Here is a 25,353-nt window from a genome sequence, read left to right as displayed (position 1 = left end):
ATTCTCATTTTCATCATTGGTCTCATGGCAACAAAATAAACAGTTTTTTTAATCAAAAAAATGATTCACTTACTCGCGTTCTAGTACGAGGTGGACTCATTTTTATAGTTACGAACTGCCTGTTCCTTCTCCCGTTGTCTTTTTACTGTAGCGATTAGAGTTTTCCGGGTGTACTTAACGGATTTTTGAGTTCTCAAATACTCAGTAAACTCATGTGACATAGACTCTCGCGACACTAGCCTAGATCAAATTTGGCATTCCACGATCAACCACAACTATTTTAGCTTCAGTTGAAAGTTTATGGCAAATAAAGCAAAGCTGATACATTTTTTTGAGCTATAAAATAGCGCAAATAATCTAAATGGTAGGCGCTTATATTAAATACGTATATTCACTTGAACTGAACCTTTAGCAATAGAAGAAACAGGTATATGAACAAAACCTACGGACAATAGAATAGCCGGATGTTTTACAAGGCCAGTTTTTACAAGGGTAGAGGGGATTCAGTCTATCTTTTGAATAAAAGTTTCCAGAATAGTATAATATATAAAAAATAGACTCAAATCTCTTAGGAAAAAAATCATAGAGACAATTTTTGTAGAGAATTTTCAGATCTACAGCTTTAGTTTGGAATTTTTTTTCGATAAAACTTACCGTTTTCCAATCCAAAAGCCTCAAATTTTGACCTTTGACTTTATTTGTAACGGTAAACCCGAGCTTTCCACCAAAGTTGGCTTTCCGGGAATTTTTGTTATTTGACCACTATTTTCACGTCTAAATTGACCGGACTAGTTATCGAGAGAGATATTTGTATTTAAAAACATTTCAAAGGGTACTGAATATATTCTATTACAGAGAATGTTATATTTAATGAACAGTTGATACTGTACTTTGGAAAATGAGTTTTTTATTTCATTTTTGTTTTTGTCAACTCATGTGCCTTAGAATGACAACTGAAGTCGCGTTAAAATGATTTTTGCTGTCACCTATTAGTATCAATACTAATTCTTACCAGTATTTCTAGATTTCTTCTCATATTTCTTAATATTTCTCCTAAAGAATTTTCATAGCGGCGTATCATTTGATATGTTGACTCCAAAACAATTCTTGGTAAATTTTTTTTTTATTGAATGAAGCTAGATGTTGGTTTAAGCTGAATTCATCTTGAAGCAATATCCGAAATTGCTTCATAGAAGTGTGTTCTTGGATCATCTCAACTTACCTAACATCTAATTTATTAATGGGAGTGTTGGTATTTATTGATTATATTTATATACCAATTACATAACCTCTACACTCAATTTTTATTAGGATTTTGCATTTTAAATTACTCCGGAAATCTATTGTTGATATGTACAGTATAGTTAATTTAATTCAGCATAAATGACCAAAATACTTTAATACATTGACATGATACAATGTATAATTTGTGTTGAAAATGTAAGAAAAAACTTGTAATTTCATAGCAATATTCGATAATCGAAATTTGTAGAAAAAATAACAAAAAACCTACCGATAGCAGTCATAACACCCCATAATCTTGTCACAGGAACCAATCCATCAAAAAATTTCTGCAATAACCAACCGCACTTCAATCCACCACTTACACTTCCCGTCGAACTGTCGCGTCGAAGGGTTGGAGCTGTAGATGTAGTTTCAATACCCGTTCCCAAAATGGGATTAAAACTCGGAAACATGTTATTTTGAACACTATTATCAACAGAAAACACCGCGTCGAAAAGAAATCGGGGGCATTACTTCGTATTATGTATTTGATTGGAATGCTTTAAAGATACTCAACCGAAGAAAATCTCAACTTCACGTTAAACCTGGATAACCATTTAAAAAGATGTAACGGACCTCCCAATGTTATTATCTGGAAAGAAAAAAATGTGTAAATAAAACAGTATTTTCTAGTAATACTGCATTTTGATTAGTCTTTAATATCTATTTGAATTCATTCATACAAAGTTGGTATGTTTTTACTTATGCTAAATTAGGAATTTACGTTTAATATTATGATGCTTTTCAAAATAAAAATTAGCCTGAATAATAAGCACTCGCATATGAATAGTATTTTGAATACCACAGAATAATTTATTTGTATGCGTTGAAAATAGTCGTCAAAACGTCTTCACTGCCTTGTGTCAATGTAATTTATAAATCATTAATGTTTTGTCCTAGTCGCCATGGTCACAGAATTAAATCACATCGAACATGTGTGGAATACGATCAGTAAGGACTGTTCAATTATCACCAACCTCATCGGAGTTTTTCGCAGTTATTCCAGGAAGATGAAGTTTTTTGGGATGAGTTGCTACAAGCATATAACGTCAACCCGGTATTTTCTATACCTGGGATTGTACATAAGTTTCAGCTACAGGGATGCCAAACACATTATCAATTTTTCCCTTAATACATTTTGTACCTACCTTATTTTCAATTATCTCACATTATCAAAATTATGAATGAATTATTTCTTCTGGGATTAATAATAAGGGTAACTACAGGGTGTTTCTATATTCCACCGACAACCCTCTACCACAGAAAGATCTAAATAAATGATTTATTTTTATAAGGGAATACGAAACCTTACGGGGCCTAGTTGCTGAAATATAGGGTGTTCAAAATTTTAAATCAAAATCAAAAATTTCCCATGAATCAAGAACGCCTTTGAATTTTTATTTCAAATTTGGAGGCCAATATGCTCCTTAATAAAGTAATATTTTCACATAAACAAACTTTGGTCAATTTTATCCCCCTATTTTTTACGCCACTGGAGCAAAATTCATTTTTTAACTTTGTTTTAAATTGCCTAATTATTTTTAGTTAAAAAACTAATAAACTTTTATGGAACTAAAATGAACGGTGTTGCCTCTAAACAAGTGTACGAAACAATCATCGAATCTGAACAAGATCTAATAGTTACAATTCATGCTTCGGTAAAAATGATTCAATCCCTTTCAGATTTATACCCAAAGACACGTTTTTTAATGACAAAACGGTGTAATAAGTGTAATGAAGTAAGCGGCGAACAGTTTGTAACTATTGTAACTTTGTAAATTTTGTTTTTGTTGTAATACAGGGTTAAATTAAATTTCTGCTATTATTATTTCTATTTTCATTGCCAATTTTCTTATTATTGTAATAAACTTTTGTTTGAAATTGAGATTATAAATAATTTTTATTTGTTTTGAACTACTTACGCATAATCATCATTCGAAATTAAATGAATAATTAATTAAATTGTAAATTACTTACGTGCTTGCAAACTTTTGTTTAGGAGGCAAATTGCTACAGCGTTCATTTTGGCTCCATAAAAGGTTATTAGATTTTTAGCTTAAATAATAGTGCGCCACTGGTTAAATTTTAACTGGTTAAAGATTATTTATGTCAAAATATTACTTTATTAAGGAGCATACTGGTCACCAAATTTTAAAGAAACATTTAAAGGCGTTCTTGATTTATGGAAAAATTTTGATTTTGATAAAATTTTTAACACTCTATATCTCAGCAAGTAGGTCCCGTAAGAGCTCATATTCCTATATCAAAATGAGTCATTTATTGAAATCTTTCTGTGGTAAAACGTTATCGGTCGAATATAGAAAGAAATACCTTGTATAAAATATCTCGTATAATTATTTCAGCTTGAACTCACTCAATAATAAAAAATGTGAAAAATCACTAGCAATAAGAATTTTCGAATGTACACCTCTTACGCAGAAAAAATTCCAGAAATTTTGTGAAAGTATAGTCCCTAGGTACCAAACAATACTTTAGAAGCTCTTATACTACATTTTCTCGGTACATTTCAGCTTGACTAAGTTATATTGCTTGTAAGAGAGGCACAACTGCATTCGAATATTTCTCTTATCGAACAAAGCTATTGCCAAATTTATTTGACACATATGTAAATTGGTTTTCCAAAATGCATACAAAACATTGGAATAGGAACAGAGATATGAGAATTTATTTGGAGCATGCTTAAATCGCAAAAGGTAACGATTTTTAAAGAAATATTTCGTCATGAAGTAACGACTATTTCAAGTTGCAACTATGGTGAATTTAAAAAATTGAGCGTAATAATATGTTGTACAATTTGTCATTATAGTTAATTTGTCGATATATATAGAGAGAGAGATATTTGTTGGTTATGTTTGGTAGGAAAAGGAGGATTTTTGAAAGGAAGGAGATTTGTTGGAGTAGGTTCTGGTATAGGAATAGCTCCTCTGTAGGAAGGAAGTGTGGTATAATTGCAAAAATATAACTCAGTGAACTAAACAGCTTTTTGGAGAGTGTAATAGTTTTTTTTCCTTATTTTAAGTAAATTTGGGTAAAACTGAGAATTGATTATTCCCTATCATTAGCCATTTGGCTGATAAAAGAGTTCACCAGGTTACAGGAAAACAGCAGAATCGACGATTGGCAAGGTGGGATTTGGGAGCGGGCTTCAGCAAATGTAGATGGGGGAATTGACGAGAAAGTCGAGGTAATTTTATGGAAGATCTTCGTAAGTGGGGGATAACGAATTTTTCTCTTGAGTTTAGAGGAATGGGGCCGTCTAGTGGGAAAAAAGTCTTTGGCAGTAGAATTGTTTCATTCTATGGTGCGAGTCACGTATCGAGTTATAGGTTATATAGACGGTTCGCAATTTGGGTTATTTCTATATTGACATAAACCGTGTAGTAGTAGTAAAGAATTCGCGGTTTCTGTTGTTTAGGGTACCGCTGGTTCCCACTTTCGACCATTTCTGTCTTTTGTTGTGATCCAAATAGATTCTTTTCGTTATGAAGAGCTCGATCTTTTTTCTAAATTCTAATATATCCACGATGAAGCTTAAACCTTTTTGAGCACGAAGCAATGTTAATTTTGGAGCTACCTCACTAAGTGGAAACTAATACATATTTTAAATAAAAGTATTCTCATCATTTGTATTTCAAGTACTCGACTCATCTGATCAACTCATTAATGTCTTCGTGTTAAAACTTATATTTTTCAATTTGTGATCGCCTCCTGACATCAGTTTACAACTTTGAATTACCTAATTAATTCAAATGCATGTATATTTTTAGTTGAGTAAACTTTATGAAACTTATTTGAGTTCAAAGGAATTAAGGTAACAAGATTCCTTTTTGCTTCCTTCACGACATTAATTAGAGATTTGAAATTCACTATTCCAAGCATAGCTTTGTGAATTGAAAACAAACGAATTCAACTCAATTAGGGAAAGGCTCCCATTACTTTTGTAGCAAAATATAACTAATTTGGTCTATAATGATAACTGTCGATGTTACCACAAATAAATAAAGTTAAATAATCATTTTATTGGTGTTGTTGTGATTATTGTCTTTAATTTCTATATAATGCAATTAATTAAGTTGATACGTGGTGGACGTGAGAAGGAAGAAAAATGAGATTTGTCACAACAAAACAATCTCGATTTAAAAGAAATTACATTAGAGAATGAATTAAGTAAAGACAGTGATAAATTGGAAAATACCAATAGGAAATGTAGACAAAAAATTTATGTGTCGATTATTAGAGTGATTCGTAATAAAAATAAATTTATTGTCTAACCAGTTAATTACCACAGGTCCATACTATAATTGATATGCGATGAAAAATAAATAATAATTCAATCAGTTAAGCTTAGATATGAAAAATAGGGTAAATAATTAGCATCAGCGTCGTTTACGTTGTTTTAGTTATACTTAGAATCGATTATGATATAAATATACGAGGATATATTGAAAAATTCTTAGCCTACTGCAGAACCAAACAAAATTTCAATGTCATAATATTTTATTACTCAACATATTCTCCTCTTAATTGGATACATTTATTACAGCGAACCTGCAACGTCTCTAGACCTTTAAAAAAATGTTTCTTCTTGCTCTTCAAACCAGACCTCCACAGCTTTTATTACCTCCTCGTCGGGAAAAAATTTACGACCTTTTAAGCTTTTTTTCAGTTAAAGAAAGAGATGATAGTCGGACCGTGCCAAACCTGGTGTATCTGAGGGTTGTCCTAAATCACGAATTTTCTGCATGGCAACATGAGATTTGGGTGCAGGGGCGTTGTCCTGCAAAAATATAACACCTTTGGATAGCTTTACGCGTCTTTTCTCTTTAATTTTTTCCCGTAGAGTGGTCAGTAATGTCTAATAGTAATCTCCAGTTATTGTTTTACCCTTATTCAAAAAATCAATCATGATTACTCCATGGCAATCCCAAAAAACTTAAGCAAGAACTTTTCCAGCAGATTTTTGAACACGAAACTTCTTAGGTCTTGGAGAACCAGAGTGTCGCCATTCCATCCAGAGTAACAATTTGCTTTGAGAAGTCTACATCGTTTTCAAATCAAGCAAAATTTACCTCTTTTGAAGCTTGCAGTCCAATTTTTCACGGTCGCATACGAAGGACATTAATCACCGAGGGTATTAAGCAAATCTTCGTAAATCTTCTTACCTCTTAACCCTTTTAAATACAGGTTCGATACTCCAATTTTCCGATTTTCACAATTTCGGTGGACATCTTTTTTCTTATATATTATTGCGTAGCTCTGGTTCACTTTTTTGATGTCAAACATTACACTGACACTTCTAATAAGTTATTGTTCGTTGCTATGGTAACGCAATATCTTGTTTATGCATGGAACTGTTCCATACTAACTAGATATCAATACATCCTCGTATTTCCACAGCATTATCTAGAGAATTAGATATATATAATTATACCAGGATTGACTCCTTTGCTCCGGTCGTTATCCACATCCTTCTCATTAATGTTTTAGCATGTCTTTTGCGTCTCAAAACAAAGATTGTTCAACCTCTGTAAAGCCCTGAGTTAAGAAAGAACGGAAGAAAATATTTACCAAGCAAAAGTTGGGAGCATATGAAATAGAAGACGAATATTTCTGGTAGCTGAAATTAACACACATTCTGATTAATAGATCATCTGCAAATACTGAGGATATCCAGTAACATAGCAGGAAAGAAGAAGCGAATATATACTGCCTACATGAAACTTTACAGGTAATCATTTTGATAATTAGTAATTACAACTAAAATTTTGTAGAATTTTTATAGGTAGCTATGAACATTTGTGAATGAAGTTTTTTTCTGTGTAAGCTTATCTTGATATTTATGGTTCTAGTCGTAGATAAACCATAAGAGTCAACTTGTGACAATGAAATTTAAAATTTTCATAGAATTGTTATGAATAACAATCAACTTTTCTGAATAAAGTTCTTTCTGTGTACTTGTATCATAATATTTATAGCTATTACCATAGATAAACCATAAGAGTCAGCTTGTGGTAATGATCATAGCTGACTGAATAAATTATACTGTGGCTCGTGCGGCAAATTTTGCATAAGTTATGACATACAATACTTAATAATAACGGTTTCGCTTCCAAGTTTCAACACTTTTGGTAATATTAAATACTTAGAAGTTTACTTTGATCCTCATCTGAGATGGAATGATTACACCAAAACAGTAACAAATACTATTAGAATAATACTATTAAGCTTTAAATATCTAAAGAATTCTAGACATTGCTCAATTAAAAATATTTTACCTAGCTCTCGTGGAAAGTCGAATATTGTATGCACTTAACATATTCACAAAGGAATATTGAGAGTGATGCACTTTAGAAACTACCACTACTGTATAAAGAATCTAAAGCTTTAGATATGACAAATGTATTATTTTCAAATTTGTTTATGGTGTTACAAAAAAAAATGTAGACTGAATATTTAAACTCATAGTCTGAATATAAGATATGCTTGTCAATGTAATATTGAAAAAAAGGGGGTTCAAGAATATAAGTCCAGGATGTCATGAATAATTCCAAAATTTTCAATCAAAAATCAAATCCCATTGAGAAAATTCAAAAAAAAACAATAAAATCTACTCTTCCTAGCCTCCCTCGCCAAGAAATAAAGAGCTTGGTAAACATTCACGACTTATTTTTATTGTATATTGAATTATTTTTATTATTATTCAATTTATAAGTTAATGATTGCAATTTATTGTGTATTGTGGTATGTATGCTTGAATAGCAGATCACAAAAATTCCAGGACGACATTTCTGTCTTTGGGAAGATAAGCTGTTCTGGGAGCATGTTTGTTGTGATACAAAATATCAAACAATTTCATTTACTCTTAAAAATAAATAAATATCTCATTAACCCATGTTTTATGTATCAAAAAATTGATGATAAGAAACATTAATAATTAGCACTTTTGTCTGTGGTATCCACTATCCATTCAATTAAAAAGTAATTAATTTTGATACGAGTACCTACAATGTTGTTTACATTCAGTTGAAACGTCATGTAGCAGATTAATGGTGAATGTAACGAAAATCCACAGCAAACGTTCCGTTTAAATTAAAATCGTTTCTTAGATTGGAACGGTAATCGTACATCAGTGCATTTCCAGACAAAAATCCCGCACCACACCGAAATCTAGTGAAAAATTATGATAAATTAATGTACTTGAATATTTTTCTGTTAATCCCAATACTTTCCTTCGAAAAATAGCTGAAGAAATGAGAACAAGCATATGCGCCATATAGAGGATTATAACGAGACAAAAATACCACCCTTTTAAATTCATTTAATCTAGACTAAGACCTATTTATTTCTATCAGAAATTCTATGCCATCTATCTAATTGATGTTATGACTGCCGATAACCCTGCCGCTTTTAATTAAAAGATTTTGAAGTGATGAAAGCCACTAAAATAATAATGGTGTTTGTTTTCAAACAGTTTGTGGTACAAACGACTGGTGTGAGTTATGAGGGCACGTTTACCGGAGTAATGAATTTCCGTTTTCTTGTACACAAACTCATAACTCAGAAGCAATACTTTGGCTACAAGGCGGACTTTTCATACTCTTTAAAGAAAAATTAACCCCAAAACTAAGCAGTAAAAGTGAGTTGCATCAAAACACCATTTTAGATATGAACATAAATACAATTGGTACACGGATCACTCCAAAACAGTAAAGTGTAATAGGGGTATACGGACCCGAAGTATTTTACAAAAAAAAATAAATGCAATTGATACATGTGTTCAGTTCAACTCAGAAAGGAATCATTAACAAGAAATTATCATCTTATCTAAAAGCAACGCAGCCTTCAGAGCTCTGTTCTCCAATGGCAAAAAGAATAAAGTAACCCTCAAACGGATTCCTGAATATATTGTAGTGAAGATAATTGGAAGAGAAAATAGAGAAAATACTGGAAGGAATGTAACAAGGTTTAGCAGAGGATGCAAGAACGAAATCTCTATCCACTTTCTCTCGAAGTGGGAGACACTGAGGCAATTAAGAACATTACACCCAAACGCGTATGGAATAGGAATATTGAAAATATTTGGCAGATTAAGCCAACCCAGACCAATAGATTAGACACAATGGATTCTTTGGGTCGCAGTGTATATGACACCAAGAATTATAAATACTTCATAAAGTAGTTATTATTGAGTGGCATCTCGATCAACAATCTCTCAGTGTGGTATTGATGGACCTATGACGTAGCCTCCCCGCTGGGCAGATATAATATCAATGGAGTATGTTTTTTCGGGGTTGTCCTAAAGACTTTCTCAAATATAAGCTACGGATTTATATGATCTAAAAGAAGCAAATCTTGAGCATGTCGTACATGCGACCCACACAACACGCTTTGTAGTTGAAATTCATAAAATGTTTTGATATTTATACATTACTTAATAGAAAAAAAGTATGTGCTATAATTGTACACCAAATAGAATGAACCGTAATTTTCAATATATTTGAAAAAAATAAATAAAAATGTGTGAGATATTACCTGTTAGGCAATATCTCACACATTTTCTCTTCTCTTAGATAACTTGGAACACCCTGTACAAGAAATGTTCGATAAAGTGTTATAGACATAAGAAATAACTCCCTCAGAGAAGAAATTATAAACAATGTTCAACTACACTCATCAAAATTGATAAGGTCACTAAGTAAACAATTAATCTTGAAAACGGCCTCGTTGACAAAAAATAAAGCAACTAGATACTTTATATAGAATTGTGTATAGAACAGTTTATTTTTTTGAGGCATAAATGCAATAATGGCGTTTCTTTCAATGATATAAATAAAAGTAATCAAGATAATTTGGCGTAGAACTAAAATTACATTGGAGGAAAATTGTTTGGATTTAATGAAATAGAACTGTCCGACGTTGTTAGTGAATGAAATAAATAAGTGAACCACTGAAAGTTTTTAACTAAAAAAGTTAGAAATAATACGATTCTATCTGTTGGATGTATAGATATAGATAGATTAAACTCAATACATTTTCTCTCTCTGCGAAGAAGATAAAAAAGAATTGCAAAATTATTTAAAATTTTGTTCAAAAACTAACCAATCCCATAGGTCCAACGAGTGGACAGTTGAACATATCTCCTTTTATAAACTATAGGAAATGACATTATGATAAAGATATTTTAGAAAATTCAAATTCCAGCGTCTTCTAATACTAACTTCATTTTCTCAAATATATTGTTATGAACAAGGTCGCGAAATGGATCCTTAGGCCGGCCCTGTCCAGCTACAATGAAATTTTAAAATTCGGCTAATTCGCGCGTATTTTACATTTTTAAAAATGGCGGAAGCGCTTTTGATGTTTCTTTTTAGAACGTTTTATTAAAGCGAACGGTTTATTTACAGTATTTTTTCTAAATAATTTCTAGACAATTAGTTAGTTTTGAATAAATAGTCATAGTAAATAGAACGTATTAGTAAAAATAATCGCAGAAAGTGATATTTATAAGTAAATTATTGTAAGTTAAGTGTATTGTATAGTGTGTATATAAATTGAGAATGTTAGAGACAGGGTTTATCAATTCACCCTACGAATAAAAAGAGTGTAAATAAATACGAAAAAAGTTACAATATTTAGTAACTGATTTATATAGTATAACACAAATAAAAACATTTGTTTTTGAGAGATAAAATGAGTTTTTGCTATCAAATTCAGTTACTATTCATATTGCCCCAATCTATTTCCTGTTTGTTCAAGATCCATCATTTATTTAACACAAACCTCGTCTGATGCAAAGATTTCAATCCAAGAACGTCTCAACAATGTATCCGAAAATTAATCACATGAAAAAGATCGCACCACGCAAATTTCCGAACGAATTTCCCGGTTTCCCGGTGTATATCCGTTACGGGGAAAATTCAGCATCAGACTGACATGAAAAGCGGGAGATGAATTCTCAGATTTTCTCCCGAACTCACGCGCTTATACTCCAGTTCACAGTGGGACTGATAGACTCAAACCTAAATGTTCACATCTAAAGTATTTCGATCCTGAGAATACAAAGTATGACTAATTTTTGTTATTGTTTTTGGTAAATACTTTATTCCACATCTAAATATAAACATGTATAAAATGTTTGTACACGACCCTTTTAACGCACAATTTTTTTTTTGGAAAAATTAATAAAAAAGTTTGTTTATGTGAAAAGTACAATTTAAAACATGGCCAAAAATATTTTAAAATAAAAAAATGAGCAATTTAATTTCTTTTCGAAATACTTTTTCAGGAAAATTTTATTTTTATCAATACGAATATTCATTTCACATAAACAACAGTAATAAGAATAATAAAAAAAAACAGAATCAATTGTAATAGCAAAAGAGCCTACAAAATGTAAAGCAGCTGTAGACGACAACCCCATTTACCAGTGTTTGCATTGTACATACTTAGGAGTCGAGATCACCAACGCCAAAAATTTACAACAATGGATACGAACCCAAGTAAATAAGGCCTCAAGAATCTCTGGCTGTCTGGGGAACCTTATATGAAAAAACAAATATTTGTCCACCGACAGTAAAGCCCGCATATTAAAAACAATCGTAAGACTTATATTTACATATTAAGGACAAACTCGAGCGGACACACCAAAAACAAAGAACATGATTAGAGTAGCAGAGATGAAATGAGAAGCAAAGCTGTAAGAGAAGATCTGAACATTCAGGATATAGTACGATTCACGAGATCGAGACGACGATATTGGAGAGACCACGTCGACAGAATAATGGAAGATTGATGGGCTAATTGGGCAAAGGATGAAAAACCAACTTCAAGGAGACCTCCCAGCTGACTTCCAAAAGACTAAGTCTTAAGAAAAGAGAAAGAAGAAGAAGAACAATAATATGAGCCATTTATAAAATGAAGGAATCTCAATACCTGCCATTTAATTTGTTCCGGATAAAAAGTTTCTAATTCACTCAAAAGTTTCTATCCTACATATTAACATTCAACACTCTGGAATTCATTCATCATACGTTCACTAAATGGAACATAACTGAACTTATATGTATATATGAATGGTACAATACACTCAAATGTAAGGAAAATGTGGTGAGAGATATGCCTCGCCCTCACCAGTATGGTGACTGGAAAACCTTGATAAGACTTAAAAAATATTGTTTGTGTTTGGGTATATATTGAATCAATCACCAAAAAGTGTAACTCGACTAATCAAAACATGATCCTTTTTTTTATTATTTTCAAAACTCAAATTACCGCTTCGAAGTACTAATTTTTAATCGATAAAAGACAGAAAAGAGAGTTCGCGATTAGAATCATCGGTCGATTGCTGAATCTGTTTCTATAACTCATGGCATATGTATATAATTTGGAAATTGTACTGTTCTAAGTGCAATTGTATGAATTTTGATGAATAATACATTAAGTTCTTTATCAAAGAATTCCCGTTTGGACACAGTTGTACTAGACCAGATTTAAAAGCCTTTAAAAATGATAAAAGGTAAAAAAATAAAGGAAATGGAGAGGAATATAATAAAATTAAAAAGAAAAATAATTTAGGGTGATTTGACGTCGAGAAGGGGAAGGGGGTGAGTTTTTAAGGGTAAAAAACAGTTTATCTAGATTTCCGGCAAAACTACAAGTACTGTGGAAAAAAGTCAAATAGCAAAGTTGTAGATAATATAATTATCTTCAAATTTTGCTCTCACATAACCTAAAAATTTATGTGAAAAATTGAAAGAACCACAATTTTTGTTATTATTTTTATCTTTTAAAAACAACATGTTTTTTTCTTGAAATTTAGTGAAAACTCAAATTATGTCCTGTATACACTGAAATATTGGATTTGAAATATTAATTTTTCCACCTTATTTTGACTTAATATCGAAAAAGCACCCGAATAGAAAATTTTGCCGTCAAAATACCATTATTTTTTAAAAGTTGAAGAATTTTTTCTTCGCCGAAATCTTTTCTTTTCTGATGTTGTTAACAAATATTACCATCACCATGGTAAATTTTCACAGAAAAGGCCATAATAAAACGAAAAAGAGCTAACATCCGAAATTTTTTTAATCATTATGTACAATTTTTGGTTATTTATTAAAATTTTACACTCTAATTACTTATTTTTATCAATCATGGAATCTCCCGCTTTTCGTGTAATTAGAGTCTGAAATTTCAAATGTACAAATGCGGAAACACACTATGTATTTGGGAATGGAAATTTGGTTTCAAAATTTGCACAGAAATGTTAAAGGTTAATACATATTATTATAACTTCTGACGATGATGCTTTCACTTTTAATATGAATGCGGTGAATGTCAGAAAAATGTTAACTACAGATTGGAAGTTCATTCGTCTTATTTGTTAGTTCTATTAAATAATTACTTCACTTTTTCAATTTTGTATTATTGGTTGCCTGGAGAAAAGGGGGTATTATTGTCGATCACTCCAATTTACAAAATGGCAACTATGCATAAAATGACAGCTAACATATGAGAAGCAGATCAGATTTGTCAAGCTGAATAGTTTTTAGGTTAACTTATTGAAACCAATATGTCTTCTGGTTTCGATTTATCTCCTTCGGAGCGTCAAATAGCCGAACAAAGGGCTCTTAGACGAAACGAATTGAGACAACAATTTTTAAAACTGAAATCCAATCCTTTTATACAAGCAAAAGGGGAAGGTGGGACAGTTGTAAGTGTATTTAAGTATATGAAATGACACTGTTATGTCATCCAATCAGTCAAGTTTATATTATTAACAGTCTTGTCTTTGTAATTGGATGAGCTAAATTGTTGAATATTTGTCTATTATTTTTCATACACTATAGACTCTGTAGTATATATAATTTTCAGTTTGATCCTGCATTTTTAAAATACCAAGCTTTACAAGTAAGTGGCTTTGAACATTTTAAACCATCTGGGAAAAACGCAGTTGCTGGATTATTTTTCATGGTGATACCAATGGCAGGTCTTTTTTACGCAATGTATACTAGCAAAAATGCACAAGAAGCAAGATACAGAAGAGGTGAAGTAGCATACAAAGATCGCGATTTCAAATTTATTTAAGCACTAAACTTTTCCTTTACTGTAGGATTTACATTGTAGTAATTTTATTTGTTAATATATGCTTAAGTTTACTTATGGTCTAGTATGTATTGATTAGGGATTTGTTCCAACAAATTCTTCTCAACTAGTGGCTTTCATTCAAGTAACTATTTATTATTTTGTCTAAGGTAAGTTGTTTGATAAATAAATTATTTATTATAGTTTATACTTTTGTGCCTGATATAAGACTTGAAATAATCACTTTGATACCATATAAAAATATTAAGTATGTCTTATCCTCGGATGAGATGGGATCTACAACTCATATTTTATATTATTATAGTCACCAATATAATCATTATTATCAGGGAAAGGAAATATTTGATTTACTTTTATTAATAATCAACAAAAGTTCATATCCTTTGCTGTCTTTACAATATCTTTTGGAAATCAAACCATCTTATATTGGATACAATGGAAAGAATCAGCCGTACCAGCACATAGCGGCGTTTTTTCCTGGCCAATTTTTAGTCGAATTTTTCAAGGAAAAATTAGACTATTACGGTAGGCATGACTAGAAGGAAAATGGGGGGCACATCATTTTACCCATGTTTTGAGACCTCCTGAACACGATTATGATGGTTTTTCGAATGTCTGTAGTTTATATATATATATATATATATATCAAACGAAAAGCGACTGAAAAATGAAATTTCACATGTAGGTTCAATTAGTTGCGAGATGATTTCCTGTCTAAGGCCGAAACTTTCCATCTCCACCCCTCTCCATTTTATGGTCATTTTTGTTATATTTTCTTATTTTTTGGCCAGAAAAAGTTTAACTAGAGGGTTCGAACTTCTCATGCAAGTAGGGGTGATGTTTAAAAATTGTCTTTCTCAAGGTCAAAGTTTTCTTCTAGCACAAAACGCCCGAAAACATTTTGATCGTTGTAACTGTTGAACTGGACCGCCTCCTATTTAATGAATAATACGAGTATGATCGTTGCTAGGGTGATTTTTTTTACTTCCCATTTTCGAAATTTCTTGTCATTATGACAATTTTTTCTTTGTTATCAATTGGAATTGAACAAGAGGGTTCGAGACCATCGGGTCTATTGAAATTATGAATTTTCATTCGAGAGAGAGTTAACTTGTGTAATGAAAAGTTATTGAGGAGTAGCAAATTTTCCATATAAAGAAATAAGATTGAGAATTGATATCATTTTCAAGAAATTCATTTTATGGAAAGATTTGTTTGTGTATTAATTAAATTCTTCATTCGACGAAAAATTCGACTTTCGTGTTGGAGCTCTGCTGCTAACGGCTTTTTTTTATTTTTTACTCTAATTAACCTTTTGTACAGCACTTATTTATAAGCAGAGCTATTCTAGCTCACATCCACGAACATATTGTTACTATAAGTTGTTATCAATGCCAGCAACCACTTTTCTAACCAAATTTACATGAATGGAGCTTAATGTTTTATTGTTTTTTGTGCTCCCTTTTTGAGCATATTCCAAACCAATATGGAAGGATTAAGTACTCAATAGAAAGGTGGCAACCTTAGCACTATGAGTCTTTTTTGCAGTTTAATTCACAATATTTATATTTGGAATTTCAAATATGCTGAAGAGGTTCTTGTTTGTACATTTCATGACATGGAAATTTAATTTGTCATACACCTCACTATATCACCTTTTCTACCCTTTGTTGGGTTTTTACTTAATTAACTATTTCCAAGTAATTTAACTCTATCCCATTTTGAAAAAGTTTTATTACAGAATTTTTGATTCCTCTTTGGTATTGCATTTTATTTGTTTCTATTTTTTTCAATTCATCTGGTGAAATAAGGTCAATGTACTATGATCTCCATAAATTAAATAGAGTATTTTAATGAAAACTGATTGTACTAATATACAAGTAACATTTTCATAAGAAAAAAAGCAAAAATATGTTATAACTTATTTCATTTCTATATTCAGTTATCTTTTTTCTATTGGAATATCCTATACATTTTCAGATTTATAGATGTTCCTTCATGTTGTTTGTAAAATTCGTTTTTGGACTGGAAATAGTTTTGATCCATACATATTTTCATTAATTCTAAGTATTCTTAGATTACATTAGCTCTGCGGGATCGACACGCTGGGAAATATTCAACTTACATGGAGAGAGATTTAAATTTCATCGTCTTCCATTTTAGGATTCTTCACTTTGTTGATAAATTTTAGAGAATTTTTCACTGAATAGGTATCACTGCTTTTCCAGTATTGTGAATTTTGGGAATGCAATGGAGCTTTGACAATGTTAGGTTACTGGGAAAAAAACTGCTACGTACAAGTATATTTTCATTGTTTAATTCACTTCCCACTTAATATCAAAAGATAATAAAGAGAAGATTTTTATTGAGGATGTATCTGTATTCAAAAGATATGAAAAGAAAAATCTATGATAAGTTAATTAAACATTATAGGTTTAATAAAAAAAGAACAATGTTGTGGTAGTGTAAACCGTGTGTTCAGTATGAATATCACCAACGGTTCCAAAAATTCAAATCTAGTTGAATCTTTCTATTGATCACCGAAATAATTTTCATGATGGCTAAGTTAAGTTCATTTTTCCATTTTTCTATATTACCAGGAAGAGTACCTCGTACAGGAAATGAGGGCTATCCCATTAGAATTTGTTACTGGACAATGTATATTGAAACATTTTGACAGCTATAATTCAAGATCTTATTCACCAGTCGCGCCAACTGGTAAGCATAAAAATGGTAGCCCTCATTGAGTGTATAGTAAAACTCATCAGTAAAAATGAAAAGTTTATTTTCAACTACAAAGTGGCACAGCCGGTCTTAAGATTAAACAACTACAAAATACTACTACTATTCATATTATCTTAAAATACATCACAAAAGTAAAATATATAAAAATTTATATTAACTTAATCCTCTACCGCATATAAATCCATATATAGTCAACTAGTTTTAATATTTTTTTACGTTATATTGTACAAGCAATAACTATATGGTGTATGGTAGTAGACTTTTCAATTGTTATGTTGACAATATGAAAATATTTTCTGTTGTCTTTTGTTTAAAGTCAGTGTAGAAAATGCATGGTTTTCTCATATCACAACGACAAACGAAACTGTTTATCGGCATTTCATGATTATAATTATTTTTATTTTGTATGTTATTCTTCATAGGAACCCATATATGTCTGAACTTTTTTTATTTAAAATTTGTTTGGGCGCATACGAACCCATATACGACCTTTTTTTCTCAATTTATGTAAGTAAATCTTTTCCATTTTTGTAGTAAATTTTGTCCCCAAATAAAACCTAAACAACAATCAAATATTTTTTTCATTTTTCTCAAATTCATGCAGTAGAGGGTTAAATCTATTCATAGAGAATGTAATAAATGAAGTATATGGAGAGATAATATCAAAAAATAGACATTTTCATAAAGAAAAAGTTTACAAAAAAATAGAGAGTAGAAGAGATTTTTCTTATATAAATAATTATACAACAGGGTAACTTGCTTGTGTAGCAATACCACAAGCATTATTCTTATTCCTTGCCATTTTGATGTAACCATCTAATCCCCAAGATGGACCCCACGAGTTCTTTACAATCCAGTAATCGATTCCACTTTTAGTAGTTCCATAACCAACAACAAGTACACCATGATCTAACATTTCTGAGCTACAGTCAGGATCAGAATAAACACCTGTAACGTAATATAAAAGTAAATACCAATAATGTAATATCTAAAATAAATCATAGGTTTCATAATAAAAATTTACTAACCATCTCTGTATAAATGGAAAGTGTCGCGACTGGCGTCAATGGCAACAGAAATAGGACCTACTGTTGCTACAGCTGCTTTTAGAGATTCCTCATCACCTGATGGAATATCAACATAACCCTTATCTGTGGCACCTACAAATTTGGGTTGGTAGTGGCATTTCTCATCTTCAGCCTAAAAGAAATTTTGAAAAACAAAATTTATAAGCAGACAAACCAATTATAGAACAACAATCTCAATGTTCATGGCATTTCATGTAAATTTCATTCAACTAAAATAAAACAAAAAAACACACACCTTGTATGGGTATGAAGCTTCAGTATCAATACCTCTATTGGCTTTAATATAACGGAAAGCATTGTCCATAAGTCCACCGTTACAACCATTGTTGCCATATTTTCCTGAACAATCTACCAAGTTTTGTTCAGATAAAGATACCAATTTACCAGTATTTCTAAAATGTTGCCCTTCAAGAGATCCGGTCTAAAAAAAAACAATTTTATCACTCTTAAACTTATCAAGTGATGTATTTTGTACAATATAACAAGTACTGATATTGACTCAGCTCTATCTCTTTTTGTATTGTCACTAGTTTTGGAGTCATCAAGCATTATAAACTGTAATTTCGAATGTGTGAATACACAAAATTGACAACTTATTCACCCATATCTAAAACAAAACACCTAAATTCCAGCATTCCACTGTGATTTATAAAATTAATTGTTTAGACTGCAATAACAGTTACTTTGGGATGACTAAACAGTATTTGGAATCCAGAATATACCAGCATGAATATGATTGACTAGAACATAACAACAAAAAAGAAAACGGCTCTGGCCCAACATCATTTTACCAATGGTCACAATTTTAATTTTGATGATGTGAAAATTCTGGATAAAGAACCTAAATATACAAAAAGAACCATAAGCGAACTGATATACATAAAACTGAATGAATAAAAGATCGAAACGTTGGCATTTTAAAAAACTCTTGGACAGTTTTTTTATTATTTTGTGTCCTCAGCCCGCAACACCATTCGAAATTACATACTGGGAAGGTCAATAATATAGACAATGAAATTATAAACTGTTTTGATGACTCTGACTTGACACAAAATGGAAAGTTCAAGTTGTAGAACTCAACGAATTCCAGACTATTAAAAGACCTTGTATTTGTTTACATACCGCTTTTAAATACTAAAATCCTATTGGACAAAAAACTAAAAATAATTATATGTATGGTCGTTAATCACACGTTGATACGTTAATGGAATTTCAAGTGTCTAAGGAACACTTTAGTCAATTAACTATGATGTGAGTCCCCTTTAGGATTGTGTACCATAATTCTTAATGAATACAATAATACTAAGTTGGGTATCGAAATTTATGATTTGCTTTGTATCACCCAACAGGATGATTAACAGATCCTAATGGATCCCATCAGGAGATGAGTCAATTTACAGACAAGAGGTTATATATCTGTCTGGGTTACATGTGTGCAATGTTTTTAAAATTAAATAATTTTAAATAGGAAATGATTATATCAAAACTTTGATTGTATCATATACTTACAGCACTGAAACTCCAACAAGATCCACATTGGCCTTGATCCTTAACATTGGTTACTGCTCCTAGTTCTCTCCAATCAATACTATCCGGTAATTTTACATTAGCTGGAGGTATGAAAGTGATGGAATCTTCCATATCTTGTCCCCTTAATAAATTTTTAGTTTTATTGAAACCATTTACTACTTGGACGAATTCGTGGTGGAGCATATCAGCATATTTGTTCAAACCTATCACATAAAATTAATACTCAATTTTTTTATACATTTAAGACAAGTGTAAAAACTCACAGTTTGTTTTGATAAGTTTGAGACTAAGTAAAACCAGAAATGTTCAAATTGAATAGCAATAATATGAGAAAAAAATTAACAGATTCAGAAAAGTTTAAGATTATATGCAAACAATAAACGAACATATTTACCAAAGAAACTATTTATGAAGATATCAACATCATATTTGAGAATGATAAAAAATAGGAACATGAAACAAGGTGGTCATCAGTGGATGTAAAAGCAACAATGGATCTCATGTTTGATAAGTTTGAAGAATAACAATAAAGGTAGTAATGGAATACATAAAGACAATAAAGGACCATGTTGATTGAATAATATATTGGGAAAATAAACCTATCGAAGCAGATGTTGAGACAAGGATCAAGAAGGTTACTATAAAAGGAAGTAGAAACAAATGCAAAACATTTTATCCATTCTATAATATATTGAGCTATAAAACAATTATGAAGCACAATAAAGAAACAGACCGAATTGCATGAAAAGACAGAAAGAGAACTTGAATGCAGCATAATATGTTTATTTTCCATCTAGAATTTTTTTGTATGAGCTAGTTTCATCTTGTTTTCATTTTAACATCTATTGTTTATAATATAAATTCAACAAAAAAAAAACTATTTACCAAGTTTATAGTCAACAAGTCCCATGGCGTAGAGTTTATTATGCTTGGCAATTTTGTGTGAATTCTCCATGAAAATTTTTAATCGGAATTTTTCTTCTGTAGCACTGTTATAAGTCTTTTGGTGAGTTGCCTACGATAATAGATTATGATTTAATCCTCAATTCATATGTATGTGGGTATAAGTACTGTAATCAATTTTGATTGTAATAAAGTCAAAAGCATTGAATCAATTTAGAATAAAATCCAAATTTCAAAACTCGAGGGTTTGTCTATTATACAAATATGGTTGGATGTAAGAAATAGAATATTTAAATCACGAACTAATTTTCAACAACTTTATAGTACAGCAGCTAGGGGGGATCCCGTAGCCGTTTCATATTCCCCTCAGTTTTAGAGCGTTTTCATATTTTTTTTATAAGTGGAATCGATTTTTCAAGGGTCCTAGCCCAAATCTGGTCGAGTAATTTGTTATAAACAATTTATTTGTTCATAAAGCTATAGCACATAAACAAAAGGATCTACAAAAAAGGTCTCTACACAAAATTAACGTTTTTTCTCTCATAAATCATTACTTGGTTCCTAAATGACGTAGAAATATTTAAAGCAGCTCATTTTAAACGTTAAAGTTTAAGCTTCAAAATGAAATGTAGTAGACCTTTTCAATATTATCTGTTAAAAAGTTACATAAGTTTGAATGTACAAATTTTCATATGTATAATTTTGCATTAAATTGACGATAATTTTTTAAATATTGATTTTTTGCACAAAACTGTAGAGATCTTTATTGTAGATCTTCTTTTTTATTTGAAACTTTTTTTGTATATCTTTCTGTTTAAGAGTTATAGCTTTATAAAAAATTAAATTGTTTATAACAAACTACTGGACCAGATTCGGGCTCGGCACCCTCAAAAAATCAATTCTATGCATAAAAAAATAGGGAAACGCTCTAAAGCTGAGGGGAGAATGAAACGGCTACAGGACCCTTCATAGTTGCCGTACTATTAATAATGTTTTGACAATTTATATCAAGTACCTGTGAATAATATGACCTATTCATGCCATTTATTACTAATGACTAATGTAAGTTATGATTATTAAAAAAACAGTGATAATATATCTGAAATAAATCAATTTAACTCTATTATCAAGAATATAATTCCATGAAACATGAATCATATGTGACCATATACAAATTCAATCAAGTCAAACAAAACAACAATTAGGGTTATCTTAAAAAAACAAGTTTCAGATTCTGGGAATGCAAGCTAGTATAATTGTAATAAGCATCAAATATTTTTTCAGGAAGACAGCGGTTTTAATAGCAAAGGCATCAAAAATTTGTTATAATATGTTGCCAAGGTTATGAATTTAAAATATCTTTTTAATATCAACTGTTTCAAATTACAAAGGCAGAAACTTATTGGGTTACTACACTGGTCAGATTACAAAAAAAAATGATATTTTATAAAAGAGTAAAGGGTGTTGATGTAGTAATTATCAAAAATTTATTCAAATAATTTTTTCTTGGTATTAACGATTGGGATTTAATCTTTTGAAAAAACTAATGGTTGGTTTTTATACATAAGGTTTCAAGATAAAATTTTAGGGAGAGAGAGAATAATTTTTCAGATATAACCAAGTATGAAAACAATCAAATAAACTTCATAGCAAATTTTATACCATACAATTTTTATGATAGGTGCACATAATATCCGCGACCGCCTTGCATTTCGTGATGGCGCTGTCCACTTGGCACAAACATGGCACACACTCATACCTTCAATTCAAGAAGTGGGGCCATGTTGGTACCATATCCAGGGCCTTATGATTGCCAACTTTTCAAGAGCAAAACCCGTAAAACCATTATTGAAGTACTATTTCAACTCAGTATGTGATATTTTTTGCTATGTGTCTGCATTATAAGGTTCTGACATTGTTAACTTGAAGCCAATATTAAAGGTTAGCCTCCTTTTTAGGGTTTTATTGAACATATACTAAAGAAATTTGTTATTGTCTTGTAAGTTTATTATTAAGGTCAACATTTTGCAATGAAAATCGACATTGAGTAAGTACATTTTTGTTTATAAGAGCTAAGACATACAACTTGCTAACTGCATGTTGGATGGTCTTGTTAACAATGAATGTACAGATCATAGAAAATCCGCCATCTACTGATATACTGATCTACTGAGGATATCCTGCTTCAGCATATCAACAGAAATTCCAGTTGACTGGGGATGAAAATTGTTATTGTGGCAGCTCGACACAGCTTTGGAGAACTAGTCAAATAATATCTAAGGCATTACTAAAATGCTACCACCCCAAGGTATTTGGTTCTTGAAGTATTTATAGTTGTGCTTTGTATGAACATTGTAGTAATTATAAAATTAAGATAATTTCTATAATACATATAATTTATTGATATAAAGCGACAATCCCTGCTTTATTTTCGATTCTCCTTCATGAACAATATTGGTCTAGTCTAGGTGTCATCCAAAAAGAAAGACGATCGTTGATTTTAAATGTCAGACAAAGGTTCAATAATTTAAAATATTCAGTGAGCTACCACTAAAATGTAGACAACCCCATCTGACTGAAACATTGGTGTTAATAATGTCAACTACCATTCAATGCAGAAAAAAAGGGAATTCAAAAATACTGGATACTAGATTGCAATACCACTACAATTATAGTTTTAAGAGTTATGCCTCTAAAACATAGACAACCACCCACTCCATAGTCCAACATGTGGTAAAAGGGTAACATTTCTTTTAGAAATTGAATGTTTGATGTTGGAAAGCAAGTTAGTAATGGATAATCTATTAATATCATGGGTGTAACAAAATGGAAGATAATGCCAAAATGCTGTTTTTACTTTACCTTTGTCTTTGAATATCTTATGAACAAAGGCAAAAATTTATGAGATATTTTAGATAATTTTTAAAACGCCAAAATTGGAGTTAATTTGAAAATTCAGTTTATTACTTGCTATTTATATTTATGATGAAAGAAAAATCATGACTAAAATTGACTTAATATAAATATTCATTTGATGAGATTAAATAGAATATATTACTTCAGATTGTGAAATATAGAAGAGAAGATAAAATGGAATAAAATACAAAAAAATGAGACAGGAAAAATGTCACAGAAATACATCATTGTTTTCCAATCCTATATTAAACAGGCCATAGAAATAGCAACTGGTTTTGTTTTTAGAAAAATCACCCTGAGAAATAAGTATCTCCGTAGCTAGACTCAAATGCCAGATGATTTTCCCATGTCTCTTAATCATATTTTCCATATTTATAACAAACTGTCAGAATTTATCAATTTCACTGAGTTTCTGGAATGTTTTGTCTCCATGTAGATAATAACTACAATTTATTTTATTTACAAAGAAATGTACACTTGAAATTATATAAAATAAATAAAACTATCAGTGATATGGGTCAAGCAAACATGACATTATCAAATTATTTATAGCCTCAATGGATAACCCCTGGTTATTTTGTGATAATTTCCAAATCCCAATGAAATTTCATGTTTATGAACTTAAAACATCTGTCATTAAATTTTAAATAGTTCTATGAGAAACAATAGATTTGAAACTTGTACTAATTTTGTTTGGTAGTTGAAAAATGAAAAATTTTTTCAACTCTGTAATTCTTGAGTTGTAAAGGAAAAAATCGTAATTTGTCAATCGATTTCAATATAGTTGAATCACTTCAGAATGGAGTAATGCCCTCTGAGACTCTGAATGATGGGGTATTACACCATTCAGAAAAAATTCACCTAGAAATTTTTTAAAAATATATTAGACGCATCCCGTATTGTTAAGAAAACAAATATTGAAATATTAGTATTTCCAAATAGAACTAGTGATGAAATTTTAACAAAATAAACAGTACTGATAGAAAAAATATTTTCTAGATAATAATATAAAATCAAGCAACAAAATTAAAGTTAAAATATTCAATAAATTGAATATCCAAATAGGTATATTTTTATTAATTCGTTTATACAAAACAATAATATACTGACCTTGAAAGCTGTCCATTCTTCTTGAACCAGGTCAACAAAGGAAACAGCTTGGCTGCCCACAAAAATGGCAACAAGAAGTAGTAAAAGCTTCATTCTATATTCTGAAAAAATATACAATTATTACAAACTTTTTTAATGCAATAAATAATGAAAAATAAAAGAAACTTATTAAATTAAACTTAATAGTAGACAAAGAAAATTAACTAATCTAATTACTATTTACGAATGGTCAAACACACAATGGCGTTATTTGTTTTATCAAAATTTTATTAATCGATCTATAAAAAAATTTGTATAATATGTTCAAAAAGTGTTTTCCAAAAATATTGCAAACTTACTTGTGAAAAGACTTTGAACGACTAATTTACAAACTGGAAGTTCTCTGTTTATGTCAGTCCTTCCCAGAAATCATAAACAAAGACGATCCACTTCCTTGTACACAGATAATAAATGTTATGGTAGGGAGTAAATCGACCAAGATTTATCCCTACCAAACACACATCAAATAGAATGAAACTATTAGTGCTGGCTAATATTACAGTTTCACATCTCAAATTGACAGAATAATGTTGATTAAACTGTGAAGCACTTCTTTAGATTTATCAATACAGACCAAATGCTTTAACAAAATTGTTAAATTGTAATTTAAATA

The 25,353-nt window shown here is 30.6% G+C and overlaps 3 protein-coding genes across 3 annotated transcripts in view; 1 reads left to right on the top strand and 2 right to left on the bottom strand.

Moving 5' to 3' along the window:
• Positions 1-11,295, bottom strand: part of LOC130892035 (uncharacterized) — a 341,323-nt gene extending 330,028 nt beyond the window's left edge. Inside the window, exons 1-2 of the mRNA XM_057797217.1 lie at positions 11,086-11,295; positions 1,514-1,876 (exon numbers count right to left, since the gene is read on the bottom strand). Of these exons, the coding sequence (XP_057653200.1) occupies positions 1,514-1,697 (184 nt within the window). The 5' untranslated portion in view covers positions 1,698-1,876; positions 11,086-11,295. The remainder of the gene's footprint in view (positions 1-1,513; positions 1,877-11,085) is intronic.
• A 2,497-nt stretch (positions 11,296-13,792) lies between these two features.
• Positions 13,793-14,462, top strand: LOC130892040 (uncharacterized). The gene is made up of 2 exons (XM_057797223.1): positions 13,793-14,017; positions 14,179-14,462. Exons 1-2 carry the CDS (start codon positions 13,877-13,879, stop codon positions 14,389-14,391), a joined length of 354 nt encoding a protein of 117 aa, XP_057653206.1. The 5' UTR covers positions 13,793-13,876; the 3' UTR covers positions 14,392-14,462.
• A 2,715-nt stretch (positions 14,463-17,177) lies between these two features.
• LOC130892030 (cathepsin L) lies at positions 17,178-25,290 on the bottom strand. The gene is made up of 7 exons (XM_057797211.1): positions 25,040-25,290; positions 24,702-24,802; positions 20,658-20,787; positions 19,752-19,975; positions 18,478-18,663; positions 18,183-18,354; positions 17,178-18,102 (listed from the first exon to the last, which is right to left on the bottom strand). Exons 2-7 carry the CDS (start codon positions 24,792-24,794, stop codon positions 17,894-17,896), a joined length of 1,014 nt encoding a protein of 337 aa, XP_057653194.1. The 5' UTR covers positions 24,795-24,802; positions 25,040-25,290; the 3' UTR covers positions 17,178-17,893.
• Between the last annotated feature and the right edge of the window lie 63 nt (positions 25,291-25,353).

The sequence above is a fragment of the Diorhabda carinulata genome, chromosome 3, assembly GCF_026250575.1.
Source record: "Diorhabda carinulata isolate Delta chromosome 3, icDioCari1.1, whole genome shotgun sequence".
Taxonomy (NCBI): Eukaryota; Metazoa; Arthropoda; class Insecta; order Coleoptera; family Chrysomelidae; genus Diorhabda; species Diorhabda carinulata.
This window is presented reverse-complemented; position numbering and strand designations above follow the sequence as displayed.

What these genes read in the sequence shown, in the direction of transcription:
- LOC130892040 (XM_057797223.1), top strand. Translation starts at nt 13,877, where the DNA reads ATGTCTTCTGGTTTCGATTTATCTCCTTCGGAGCGTCAAATAGCCGAA. An exon ending in AAGGGGAAGGTGGGACAGTT is followed by an intron (nt 14,018 to 14,178) that starts GTAAGTGTATTT and finishes TATAATTTTCAG; the next exon opens with TTTGATCCTGCATTTTTAAA.
- LOC130892030 (XM_057797211.1), bottom strand. Translation starts at nt 24,794, where the DNA reads ATGAAGCTTTTACTACTTCTTGTTGCCATTTTTGTGGGCAGCCAAGCT. An exon ending in CTTGTTGGAGTTTCAGTGCT is followed by an intron (nt 18,664 to 19,751) that starts GTAAGTATATGA and finishes GTTTTTTTTTAG; the next exon opens with ACCGGATCTCTTGAAGGGCA. An exon ending in TTTCCATTTATACAGAGATG is followed by an intron (nt 18,103 to 18,182) that starts GTTAGTAAATTT and finishes ATTACGTTACAG; the next exon opens with GTGTTTATTCTGATCCTGAC.